Source organism: Lathamus discolor, chromosome 16, assembly GCF_037157495.1.
Source record: "Lathamus discolor isolate bLatDis1 chromosome 16, bLatDis1.hap1, whole genome shotgun sequence".
NCBI lineage: Eukaryota > Metazoa > Chordata > Aves > Psittaciformes > Psittacidae > Lathamus > Lathamus discolor.
In genome coordinates, this window is record NC_088899.1 from 1,334,016 (window position 1) to 1,347,612 (window position 13,597).

A 13,597-nucleotide genomic window follows, 5' to 3' on the forward strand; every position below is an offset into this window, starting at 1 on the left:
AACCCACTGTTGTACAGCAACATGAGCCTAATTAAACATCTTGCTGTTAACTGGCAAAGAGGCTCAGCTCTGCAGTTGACTTCAGTGTCTCTAATCCCAGTTACTGCAAAAAAGCATCTCTAACTTTCAATCTGTGCAACTTTTCTGTGTAGCTATTTTGCTCCTCTCCCTGTGTTACCCTTTGGTGTGGAGTTCATAGACTGACATTCGCTCGATGCCGTGGTTTATTAGGAAATGACTTTTTGCAAACTTTATGCTTCACAGGAATTCTTGGCACTGGATGAAAGTCACTAAATTGCATTGTCATGTTCAATGACAAGTTTAATAAATAAAACATTGTTTCTGTTACCCAGAAGACAAACACTGGTGCAGAAATCATTAGTGAGCCTAGCAAAAGGTGGAGAGCCCATTCCCAGAAATCATAGAATCACAGAACTGCAGCATGGTTTGGGCTGAAGGGACCTTAAAGCTCATCCAGTTCCAACCCCTGCCACGAGCAGGGACCCCTTCTACTGGAGCAGCTTGCTCCAAGCCCCTTTGTCCAACCTGGCCTTGAACACTGCCAGGGATGGGGCAGCCACAGCTTCCCTGGGCACCCTGTGCCAGCGCCTCAGCACCCTCACAGGGAAGAGCTTCTGCCTAAGAGCTCATCTCAGTCTCCCCTCGGGCAGGTTCAAGCCATTCCCCTTGGCCTGTCCCTACAGGCCCTTGTCCCAAGCCCCTCTCCGGGTTTCCTGCAGCCCCTTTAGGCAGTGGAGCTGTTCTAAGGTCTCCCTTTAAGGAGCCTTCTCCAGGTTGAAATCCTTGTTGCTGCTCCATCCTGCTCATATGCGGTGGTTCTTTTCGCTCCAGAGGTGATTGAGACTTGCATTAGGCTTCACATAAACTAAAGCAATAGATGTTAAAATAGTTTTGCAACTAGGTGCAATTATTTGCTGTCTCGAAATACATCCTTGGTGGGAAGGAGGTGCCAACAAATGTTCATTTTCTTCACTGTGTACTGTACATCTTTAGATGTGCTAATGGGAACTGAAAAGCATCTAGTGGAAAACCAGCTATGAGTGCAGAGCATCGTTTAGGAGAAGCTGAATTGTTACCTCTAAAGCAAATTGTGACTTGCAGTCAGTGGTCAGCTCCAGATGATCAGGGGTTTTTAGTTTCTTCTCAGTAGGTATAAACCATTTTGACAAATAGCTGTCCCATGAGATAGAGCTTGTTAATACCAAGCAAGCACCTCTGGTTTATTTAGAGACTAATGGCTGAAATGCCTTCAGTGCATTATAATTCACTTGACAATTGTTTCTAGACAACCAGGATGTTGGGTACTGTCCCGTGAACAGTGCTGAGCAGATTTGGAGGTGGGGATGATGAAGCAAAGTCAAATATCATGTATCATTGAAAGGATGCTTGAAAGCAGCTCTCTAAAGGTAAAGCAGCAAACAGGTATTTTGCAAAACGCTGATTTCAAACCTTGAGGGGCTCATTGAGCTTGAATAGAGGAGGAGATCTTTTTGGTGCTTGCTCCTAGAAGACTGTTGCCACTCTGTCTAGGACTTGCCATAGTTGTGCTGTGAGCCTGACGTAGTGAGAAGTATCCAATGTCATCAGCATGCTGATGGCAGTGAAACTTAAGCTGCCTCATTGCTTCCCATAGAGTATTTTAGTTCCCCTAAACTAGACCCTGTGTGAGTCTTCAGACCAGATGTACAAGTTACTCTTTCCTGTAGAACCAATTTGAAGAAGAGATCCCTTTTGAGCACTTGTCTTGCTGAAGTTAGTGTGTACTCAGTTGCTGGACCAGTGTAGTGTAAAAGCTGGCCAATGGTTCTGAGGTTTGGAGCAGATCTCTCGTTTGACAAGCGTGGAGCAGTGTGTTCCTCAGTGTGTACAGCACCTCCACTTGAGTTCTCACAAACTGTGATGGTGGTTTCAGTTATTAGTTGGGGTTAGTTCTGCTTCTCCATAGCATGTTCTATTGTTTCACACATTAGAGGAGAATGAAAGCAATAGTGTTCTGGAGGAGAACATCTCTGAGGGGGGTTTGCTGACATAAAAGCTGAGACATGACTTGTACAAGCGCTCTGTAAGTAAATGCCGGTTACAGGGGAGCTGTGGGAGTCAGAGTGCAGCAAATTCTGCTAAAATCAACCAATCCATCACTTCTTGCTTTTGTTTTAATCTTTAATCTTTCTCACTTGTAATTCCTGGAATGAGCACTCTCACCCATTGTTCTGTCTGCTTGGCTGTGACCACAGCAAATGGAGCTAAACACATTACTAACCATACACCATGGTCAAAAGCTACTGGATCACATCCTAACCTGAGGAGACAAAGCCAGAAGTAGCTCAAGAGAAGGTGAACATAGTCCCCATCAGTGTCATGTTCTTTCAGTCCTCTTTGACCTGTTCTTTCTTTACTCTGCACAACGTAGCGTAGCTTCAGGTTTTGTTATATCTGATTGCTTCTTAAATACGCTCTTGCTGTCCACCTTGCTGTCGGGGCTGTGATTTATAAGCCCATTACAAATGGCTTTAGATGGGACCTGCCAGAGGAGGATTAATAATCAAGGGAAAAATAATGTAGAAAACCAGATTGCAAGGAGTATGTGCAGCTGATGGGAACGTCAGGAGGGCAGAGCTTGTCTGGGATTTGTAGAGCACACACAGTTATTCGCCTTCCCATTCAATAGTCTCAAAAGTGAATGCTGACAGCCGAGAAGGGAATCCTGTGACTTAACACACTACTGCACTTCTTATTACATGGGGGTTACAATAATTCAACCCTTTGCTAAAGCTTCTTGTAGTAATACTATCCTATTGTGTAATTTGTAAAGGAAGTCTTCTGCCTTTTGGGCTCTGGAAGTTGGCAAGGATTAAAATGACAAGCAGGAGGGGAAGCTAGGGATCTGTTTCAATTAAAAGAAATTAATGTGTTAGTACCACAAAGCTGAACCATTAGTCAGACATTCCTGGTGGGAGAACTGACAGGAAATAATATGATTTACAATCTGGGGTATGTCTGCAACATAAAAGGAAGGGGAGAAAAGAAGTCATTTGCTGGTTGTGTACTTCTGGCCATGGATTAATTTAGGAAGAGATTTTGGCTGTAAACTGACCTGTGACCAAAGTGATCTGATGTGGGATTGCTTCAGATTGCATCAGTTGAGCAAATGGTCTGGTTTTTGGTGTCCCTTCAGGTTTTTATCTGATATTTCCACGGAGATGCTGCGGGGGCTGGAGCAGCTCTGCTCTGGAGCCAGGCTGAGAGAGCTGGGCTGGGGCAGCCTGGAGAAGAGAAGGCTCCTGAAGGGGAGACCTGAGAGCAGCTCCAGTGCCTGAAGGGGCTGCAGGAAAGCTGGAGAGGGGCTTGGGACAAGGGCCTGTAGGGACAGGCCAAGGGGAATGGCTTGAACCTGCCCGAGGGGAGACTGAGCTGAGCTCTTAGGCAGAAGCTCTTCCCTGGGAGGGTGCTGAGGCGCTGGCACAGGGTGCCCAGAGAAGCCGTGGCTGCCCCACCATCCCTGGCAGTGCTCAAGGCCAGGTTGGACACAGGGGCTTGGAGCAAGCTGCTCCAGTGGAAGGGGTCCCTGCCCATGGCAGGGATTGGAACTGGATGAGCTTTAAAGTCCCATCCAGCACAAACCATTCTATGGTTCTGTGACTTCTGGTCTTTGCAAATTGAGATGCCAGCTTGTACTTTAAATCTGGATCACTTTTCAGATGCCAGTCTTAAGCCAAACCTTGTGTGTGAAGCAGCTTGAAGACCTTTGTTTTAGCTGTTATAACATAGCTGCAAGGTCCTGACCACTGTGTCATCACAGGGCCCAAAATGGGCCATCAGGAGAAGTGTTGTATTTTGTTTAACACTTTAAACGAAAGGTTTGTTCCTTTCTGGCAGGAAAGATTTGGTGGCCCAAGTGGCTTATTTCCGAGAAAGAGCTAAAATAGGGAGATGCTGCCACTGCAGGATCACTGAGCTACCTCAGCAAGTTTGTCTTGGGTCAGGAGTGAGCTCATGGTAGTGTTAATACAGAAACACAATGCAGAAGTGAAAGCTGCCTGGCTTTCTTCTCGAAGAAACCACCTGACTCTGTTTATGCTCAGCAGTGACACAGTTGAATGAGCAGGAGCTATTAAAACAGAGCTGTGACAACCAGGGAATTAAACCTGCAGGGATCCCAGGCACAGCTACAGGTTGAGGGAAGTGATTCAGAGCAATCCTGAGGAGAAGGACTCGGGGGTGTTGGCCAATGAGAAGCTCCCCATGACCCAGCTTCAGTGAGCGCTTGAGCCCAGAACCCCCCCTGTGCTGGGCTGCACCCCCAGAGCTTGAGCAGCAGCTCGGGGAGGGGATTCTGCACCCCTGTTCTGCTCTTGTGACACACCACTTGCAGCACCGTGTGCTTCAAGACCTCAGAGCAGCTTCCAGTGTCTGAAGGGGTACAGGGATGCTGGAGAGGGACTCTTCATCAGGGACTGTAGTAACAGGACAAGGGGTGATGGGTTCAAGCTGCAACAGGGAAGTCAAGGTTGGAGATAAGGGAGAAGCTCTTCCCTGTGAGGGTGCTGAGGCGCTGGCACAGGGTGCCCAGAGAAGCTGTGGCTGCCCCATCCCTGGCAGTGCTCAAGGCCAGGTTGGACACAGGGGCTTGGAGCAAGCTGCTCCAGTGGAAGGGGTCCCTGCCTGTGGCAGGGGTTGGAGCTGGATGAGCTTTAAGCTCCTTTCCAACCCAAACAAGTCTGGGATTCATAGAATCATAGAGTAGTCAGGGTTGCAAAGGACCTTAAGATCATCCAGTTCCAACCCCCCTGCTATGGGCAGGGACACCTCACACTAAACCATCTCACCCAAGGCTTTGTCCACCCTCACCTTGAACACTGCCAGGGATGGAGCATTCACAACCTCCCTGGGCAGCCCATTCCAGTGCCTCACCACCCTAACAGTAAAGAGCTTTTTCCTTATATCCAATCTAAACTTCCCCTGTTTCAGTTTTAACCCGTTACCCCTTGTCCTGTCACTACAGTCCCTGATGAAGAGTCCCTCCCCAGTATCCCTGTAGGCCCCCTTCAGGTACTGGAAGTCTGCTCTGAGGTCTCCATGCAGCCTTCTCTTCTCCAGGCTGAACAGCCCCAACTTCCTCAGCCTATTCTATGACTTTGTGATAACTAGAAGCAAATCCTGCCATCTCTAAAGCTGGGGAGCTTTAAGTGAAGTCTTTTACTTCCTTTCAAGCACACTTGCTTAGCCTTTGAAATGGGTAGAGCCACAGGTTTGTGTCAATGCTCTTAAAACCCGGAGTATAGGTTAAGTCTCAGAAGCAGTGACTGAGAGTTGTCAAAACTTGTGAGTGAAGCCTGGGGATTGTCCTAAGTGTGTGCAGTGAAATGAATAGGTGAGGATAAAAGTGCAGAGTGCTTGTGGACTCGTCAGGTGGAGAAGAGGAAAGGCAGTGTAGTGTCACTGGTCTTGCCAGTTCTGGGGATGTTTCAGAGGTGCTGGGGATGTATCTTGACTTGGAATAACCTTGTATATCAGGTGACAGTTCTGTGCAAACTAAAATGCAAATGGGGTATGGTATCCGTTGCCCTGGCAGAGCATGTTTGGGTGCCATGAGCTGTGGCATCTGCATGGCAAGTAGTTTACTTGCAGGTTTGGGTTATCTTGGGGTAGCTCCTGTTGCTTGATGTTATCAGCACACAGTATCCTGGTCAGGGGACCCCTAAGGAACAGCAGCTATTCCTGTGCCCTGTTCCCCTAGCCAAAGGAGTTGTGTGGTTTAGTGGAGATGAGGACTGGGAGTTAAAAGGAAGTTCAGTGTTTTGCCTGGTTTAATTCCCGACAATTGGCATACCTGTAGTAACTTCCTGGCTTCTTTATTGGTGTTTTCTGCATTGAAGGATGTGTGCCCATACTCAGCCTTTAAGCAGCATTCCTTACAGTATCCAGCTGTGCCTCTGTGCAGCCACACTTACAGAGCTGATTGCTTTTCAGCACTACCTGTTTGAGCCTCTACACAGAGTTTTGAGATGAAGAGACCTGTGGCTGTTCTGTGAGGGTTTCTCTTGTGGCAATAAGCTAGCTACAGCAGAGACTGAAGAGAAGAGCAGATGTAGGTGAAGGAAGTTGAGCAAACAGCCACTCCTATAGGCATATTCTTATCATTTTTCCCTGAAGTAGTGCCATGGGAATGCTATAGTAGATGTTTAGATTCCAGATTGCCAAACATCTTTAGAGGAAAGTTACGAAGGAGCTTTCATCTAAGCTAATATTTCCAGTCTTTGTGATCTCTAAATCATTCAGGAACTTGAGCTGTAATAAAACTTCATTTAGAGTTTGTCTGAACTCCCTGCTCACCTGCAGGAACTCAGTGCTGCATGAAACAGAGCAATGGTGGAAGACAGCCTCCTATCAAGTAAACACTAAGCTCATTACACTCTGCAACCTCAAAGAGCTTGGCTTTGGGAGCAGCCCAGGCTGGGAGACAGCCTGTCTAATACCTTCTCAGTGAGCAAAGCTTTGTAAGCCTCTCCATGGCTAAAGGCAAGAGCTCTGTAGGGATCTTTTGTCTGGAGGTGTGCTAGGAAACCATGGCTTCAGTATGCAGGTTACAAGATAATTAAGTGGAAATCCAGAACAGGTAAAGTTCATAGAGGCAGTTTGGGTCAACTTGTACTGAGGTGGGTGACATATATCCTGAATCACAGAATCAGCTAGGTTGGAAAAGACCTTTAAGATCATCAAGCCCAACCATGAGCTCCTGAAAAACATCTTCCTCTTACACAAGATGTTTGAAGGCTTTGTGGGGTTTTTAAGTGCCACTAATACGTGCCATTTCAAAACAGCAGTAGTGTTACATCCCTGGGAGTGTTCCCTCTTCTGTGAAATCAGGGAACCACGTGTTGCTGGTTTTGGCACCCGGGATGTGGCTCCGATCTCTTCGTGCCTGAAGTACCTCCAGCCAGAGTCTGGAGCTGAAGGATGTGTTTGACCACAGACCTGGATATTAAAACTTCACTTACAGTGTACTGGTAGAATTGCCCATTCAGTTCTGAAACGGGACACACCAGATGTGTGCAATACCATGAGGTACCACTTTGCTCTGTAATCCATGCACTTTGTGTTGCCTTTTTGACTGTGTCAGCAGGGATTTATACCCGATTAAAGTGACCATGCAACCGTGGATTTAGGGACAGAAATACAACAGAACCTGCCCTTATTTAAGTGCTTTAAGAGATCTGTTGACAAGCTGTTGAATTATTTAAATACCCAGCAAGAAGACTGGAGAATCATGCTGCTCAGCTGTGCTTCTACTGCTGTGATACCAGAAGATACTGTTAGTGTGTGCTTATGTGTTTTTGTTCTTCCATTGCACACAGCCATGGCTGAACTCCTTCAAGAATCTCTGCCTTGAACAGTCTTGCTTGTGTCTTTTTACAGCAACTAGTGAATATATTGTTACAAAAACACTCAGTCCAGGTTCTTTTGGTTAAACCGTAAACCAGTGCAAATGTGTGAGCAGCAGGTTAAAGGAGGTGATCCTGCCCCTCTGCTCTGCTCCCGTGAGACCCTACTTGCAGTACTGTGTACAGTGCTGGTGTGCTCAATGTAAGAAGGACATGGAACTATTGGAGCAAGTCCAGAGGAGGCCATGAGGATGATCAGGGGCTGGAGCACCTGCTTTATGGAGAGAAGCTGTGGCTGCCCCATCCCTGGCAGTGTTCAAGGCCAGGTTGAATGAGGCTTGGAGCAACTTGCTCTAGTAGGTAGTGTCCCTGCTGGTGGCAGGAGCTTGGAGCTGGATGGGCTTTAAGGTTCTTTCCAACCCAAACCAGGCTGGGATTCTGTGACTTAATGTAGATGCTCTTTCATTCAGCGCAGTTCATTTCTGAACTGTTGCACTGTCAAACACTTCCTCTGGGATTGTGGCTGTAGTGGTGGGTTTTAACATAATCTTTCCCTGGGTTTCTTTGTCTATTAAACAATTCCATCTGTCAGAGGCGGATGCAGCACTTCCATAAGTGTTCCCACGATCCGAAAGTGAGGAACGTGACCTTGTGACCATGTGCCAGCTTCGCTTCCTTGATGTGAGAGATAGCGGGAGGTAAAGACAATACTTGGGAAGAAAGGTCCCCTGCCTGAGCATGGCTGCTGGAGCTGCATAGGCTTAGGCCATCTAAATAGTATCTTCCTCCAGGGACTGAAACATTAGTAGGGAAAAGTGAGTAGTTTTCCCTTCTGCTGAACATCTAATGAAGATAAATAAGTTTTGAAGCTCTTGGCTGTTGCTTTTATGCATGAATATGGTGATAGTTCAGTGATCGATTTGGAGTGGCTTTCCAAGGTAAATAACTTCTCTCCAGACTCATTTTAGCCAAGGATTTGTTATAAAGAGTATGGGGTGGGTTTATGTATGTTGCTTGAAGGCATCTTCCTTCAGTGACAGCAGGAGCCTGTCGTGGGTTTCTGTTCCTGGTGCCAGTGCATCCTGTTTCTTGGACTGAAAGCTCAGATCTTCAGGAGGTTATTGCAGATATATGGAAGATCATGTCCTATAACCTGAACTGGCTGAGAAGTAAATATATAATCTCCCCAGGCCAATCTGTGTGACTTGCTGGCTGTAAAATACTTATCTCCTGATAGGGAATGGGTAGTACCCTCTACGAGCAGTTTTCCTGATGGACGTCTAGTAAAGAGAGGGCTCCCTCCTTTCCTCATTGCAAGGGTAGGGCTTAATTGCAGGAAACTTCGCTTCCTGCTTCTCCCTGACCTGGGGGCTGCTTCTTGACTAATGTGATAATGTAACTGCTTTAGGTTTGAAGCCTTTCTTAATTAAACTAAAACTTCTGGAGCTTGGCAGACCACAGGAGGGAGAAATTAAAGCTCAGCTTGTTGTACACCACCCATGTACAGCTTGTTATACATGGGTGGTAAGAAATGCAAAGGGAAAGGGGAGGGTGAGAAGTAGTGGAAACAAAGTGGCTGTGCTTCAGCTGCTGCTGACCTGATCAAAGTAACTCCTGCAGATTTTGGGTGCTGTTAGGCTCGCAGGAAGGTGTCTGTTTATATCTGTTGGTGAGAAGGAGAGCTAAAGTTATGTCAAGAGCGTGGGTCAGCTCATCAAGTGTTGCTGGTAATGTGTGCTTTGTGTTTTCTGCCTCTGAAGTTAATGGGGCTTTTGTGTGCCAGAATTGGATGTGAGACCAGCTGCAATAAGCCCTTTGGAATATGTTGCCGTGATTTCTTGACATAACTATAAAGTCTCTGGTTTCTCAGATACAGGCAGCTTTTGGGATGTGTTTTGTAGGAAGAAGGAAATCATGGATCATACTGTGTGTGTTTCATTCTGGTGTTTCAATAAAGCTGAAGGAGGGAGAGCGTGCTCTGTGCTGGAGCAGAATTTGTCTTGGATACGAGTTATCTCAAGCTGAACGGCACAGTAAAGATGAGGAAATGTTCAAACTGCTTTGGGAGGAGGAACTTTCAGTTCCCTAACCCAGATTCCTATTGATAGCACAGAAAAACAGTGCATTAAACATTTGCACAAACGCTGGAACTGGTTTTTGGGTGAGGTAAGGACTGGACTCCTTTCCATCAACAGCACCGTGTTGAACCGGCAGCATGACACTAGTTAAAACTGTGTGCTTAAATCCGTAGTGTGGAACAATTGTTGCAACACCAAATCAATAATCTGTGCTCAAATGGTACTGAGCTTTACTGAAATCTGTTTATACTAATACAAAACATACTGTTGAGAACTAGAAACTGGATCTGTGGTTTTGGAGGAGTCAGTAAGCACTGTAGTTCTCGTATGTGTGTGCCAATGTGATGTGTTCCCTGTTCATATTGTAGTGGAATACCATCAATAACCCTGTTCTTGTTTCTGCAGAGTGACCAGCAGCTGGATTGTGCCTTGGATTTGATGAGGCGTCTGCCTCCACAGCAGATAGAGAAGAATCTCAGTGACCTCATTGACTTGGTGAGTATTGGATGCTCTGATCCGAGTGCTGGGTGTGATGGAGATCTGGTATGTAAGAACATCTTCTAAAGCATCTCAGAGGTGTGGTGATTTGTTTCTCTCCTTGTCCAGTGGCAAGGTTGAAGAATACAACAATTGCCCAAACGATGTCAGGAATCTGTGTGTTTACTTTGGGCAAGCCAACAGGTCCTACTGTGTCTGCACGGACATGCTTTGGGATGAAGGGGCAGTAAAAGCTTTCTTGATGAAGTCATAACTGGCTTGGAGGCTGCTGTTTAGTAGAAGTAATTTGGGGGAGTTTATACAAAGCTGATACATGGCCTTGTACGTGTGTGGTGTCTCCTGACGAACTACCTGCCTGGTTGCAGCTTGACACGGGACTCCTGCAGTGAGTGTGCTGTGGCACTTGCTTCAAAGAGATTTTCAAGACAGAATATGTCAGAACACCCAAATCTGTTTATAATTTATGCTTTCTCTCAGGTATTCTGCAGTCCTGTGTGTATCCAGTGGCCAGCTGTCTTGTGCCTAATCCCTGTTTCCTGCTTGCACCTGAAACATTGCTTTTCCTTCTGTGCTAGTGAAGAAAACTAATGTAGGAAGGAGGTGTATGCTCGTTACACAAGATTCTGATTGCCTCACATCCTGTGATGCACAGTTGGGCTGTAACAGGCTACTGAGTGTCAGTTGTTCCCGAAAACACTGTGTGGCACAGTTGCCTGTGGAGTAACTTCCTGAAATATGGATTTAATCTATGCAGAACCTACTATATGGGTGGCTTGGAAAACTTGTTGCTGTTGTCCAGTCAAAATATATGCCTTATTTCTGACCTAAGCTTCTAAGTCTTTGCAGACAGAGGATATTGAGGCTGGAACAAGGCTGTCAGACCTTTGAATTAAGCCTTTTGTCTTTGCTGTAGTGACTGACTTAAATTTATCAAACTCTACTTAAATACTCCTTCCATAAGCCAAGGTTGTGGGTAAGAAAGCTCTGTGGGTCGGGAAAGAAATTGCTTCTTGCAGCAAGGGATTATTTCTCCTTCTTGAAACCATTTAGTAATGGGCTACATCTGTGCCACCAAAACTCTTGGCAACCTGAAGCATCACTTTTGTGGTTGTTGGTGAAGGTAGGACCCAGGAATGAAAACCACTGCTGTGATCTGGGGTGACATGGTTGGGATTCGGATGAAGTTTGGGGGACTGGACAGGTATTGGGGTTTGAGCAGCTCCTAGGGCCATTCAGAGCAAGTTGTTTGGGGAGCTGTGCTAAGCTTGGCTCTGTGATTGGTATGAAGTTTTTTTAACGACTCAGAAAATTGCTGGTTACCTCTGAAGGTTGGAATTGCTTTTGGATGGTGCTCATTAGTGCTCTACATGCTTTCCATCAGCAATGTGCTCCCCGGGCTTCTCTTCCTATTGCAAGTGTAACATAAACCAGAGCAGTTGGATGCTTGTTAGGAGGAGAGTCTGTGTGATTCCCACACTACCCACTGCAGTCCCTTCTCCGGGGGAGAAATGAACTGATTTGTTAAATCCAGTGTGATCTCTTTATTATTGAGACATCTGTAGAGCTCTTCTGCAGCTGCTCTCAGCCTGACCTCCACAAGCCTGAAGTCTACACTCCAGTTAGACTGGATGCACTGCCACCTGTAAGAGTTCCAAAAACAGCATAAACCAGACTCCAGCAAATAGTTTTTTGACCTTTTTTTGGCAAGTTTCATCCAAACCTTTAAAGCTGATGTTCTCATTCTGTTTCCTGTACCATTACCAGACAATAACCTCCTTGAAAGGAAAGGTCAGACTCCAAACGCATGGCAAGTGTAAGTAGGTTCATTAAGTTTGTGATAGCATCATAGAATCAACTGGGTTAAAAAAAGGCCTTCAAGATCATCAAGGCCACCACTAAACTACATCACGCAGTTATAAAAGATAGCACCCGGGTTTGTTTTCCCTTTGTGCTTGGTTTCCTTGCTTCATTACACTGCCATGCTGCAGTAGATGTGAAGCAGAGGCCTACATCATCTTTTTGTGTGGAAAGCTTAGGTTATTACTTTGAGGTCTGCTGCAGCTCAGCTCCCAATGGTCTTTCCAGCTCCCAATGGTCTTTCCATAGGAACTGATCTGTGACTGAGAAGTGTAGCTGCTGTTTTGCTGCTTGCTTAAGATGTATTGGAAGGGAGATGAAGATGGACTTTCATAGGCTGATGGTTGCCCAGAGAAGCTGTGGCTGCCCCATCCCTGGCAGTGTTCAAGGCCAGGTTGGACACAGGGGCTTGGAGCAAGCTGCTCCAGTGGAAGGGGTCCCTGCCATTGGCAGGGGGTTGGAACTGAATGAGCTTTAGCATCCCTTCCAACACAAACCACTCTATGACTTAAAAACGTCTTAGTTTTGGAAAACACTTAATATACAAATATAATGAAGAGCTGATGTCTACTTACTAGGCTTGGAATTCCTTTGGGGAGGATAACGGCGTGAATGTCCCTCCTTGAGGTCCCTCTGTCAAAGCCATCATCTGCTCTCTACTAAGAGTATCTTAGTCCATGGGATGTGTTCAAGGCTGTATGTTACTGCCCCCAAGTGTTGGACTGCCAAGGAAAAGGGCCTAAACTTAAACATGAAGTAAAAGGGTGGGTGGAAGAGGAGAATTTTTGGGTCACTGGCCCTTATCAGAACATACACTTCTCATTCATTAGCAAACCAGTTTGTGGTTTGCCCTTTTACCACATCTGTTGTTGCAGAGTCTGCAATTAGAGTTCATTAGAGACCTTGTCAATCACAGGACTCCAGAGGTCCAGTCTGAAAGAAGCTGTGCTGGTGCTGGTAATGTGTCTTGGCATGGGACACACTGGTTGGAATTCACTGAGCCATTATTTGTAAATAGACTACTTGGGGGCTGTTAGAATGTTCTAAATGTCCACAAAAAGAGTTCAGTGGAGGCACATACCTTTTTAATGACAACTAATTTAAATTAGAATGATTTTCCATGTAGCTGCTTTGGAATCTGGGGTAACTGAAGCTTTGGAGCATGTACCTGTGAGCCAAGTCTGAATTATAAAGCAGTTTGCATAAGAGCAGTGTTAAAGGTGATTGTCCTGCTCTTGAATGGGTTTGTGATGAGGATAGGCCTGGTGATAGCACTTGTAACATTAATACAACTCTTAACTGTGTAGCATAAATACTCCTCCTTAGTGCCTCACATTGTCCAGAAGCTGCTGCTGTTGATACTGTGCTTCTCCTGGAAGTCAGTTATGAATCACATCTGTTTTCATCACTTGTTGAAGGAGAATATTAGAGGTATTTTCTGGGTGGAGATGTTTTCTGGTATCACTTAAGAGTGAGATCTTCTGACTCATGGAAGTCTCACTGCAGTAAGGAAGCTGGGAGAGCTCCCTTTGGAGTAGCTGCATGCTTTATACTGAAAGATAGAACAGGCTGAGAGCTGACCTCCTGCTTCCTTTCTGTTAAGATTGCTAAGCCAGGCCTAGTGTACTTTACCTCTGTCCTTTCCAAGAGAAACCCTGAAGAAGGCATCAGCTTTCAGGTAGTGATGGGATCTATTCCTAGGACACCTTGGCAGCAGAATAGCAGGGCAGGGCAGTGACAGATGCTCAGTCATAGCCTTCT

At 46.0% G+C, this 13,597-nt stretch overlaps 1 protein-coding gene across 2 annotated transcripts in view; it reads left to right on the forward strand.

Moving 5' to 3' along the window:
* CAPZB (capping actin protein of muscle Z-line subunit beta) overlaps positions 1-13,597 on the forward strand; it is a 67,863-nt gene that overhangs the window by 12,154 nt on the left and 42,112 nt on the right. For both annotated transcript variants that reach the window (XM_065696749.1, XM_065696747.1), the window contains one exon: positions 9,887-9,976. In XM_065696749.1, the coding sequence (XP_065552821.1) occupies positions 9,887-9,976 (90 nt within the window). The remainder of the gene's footprint in view (positions 1-9,886; positions 9,977-13,597) is intronic.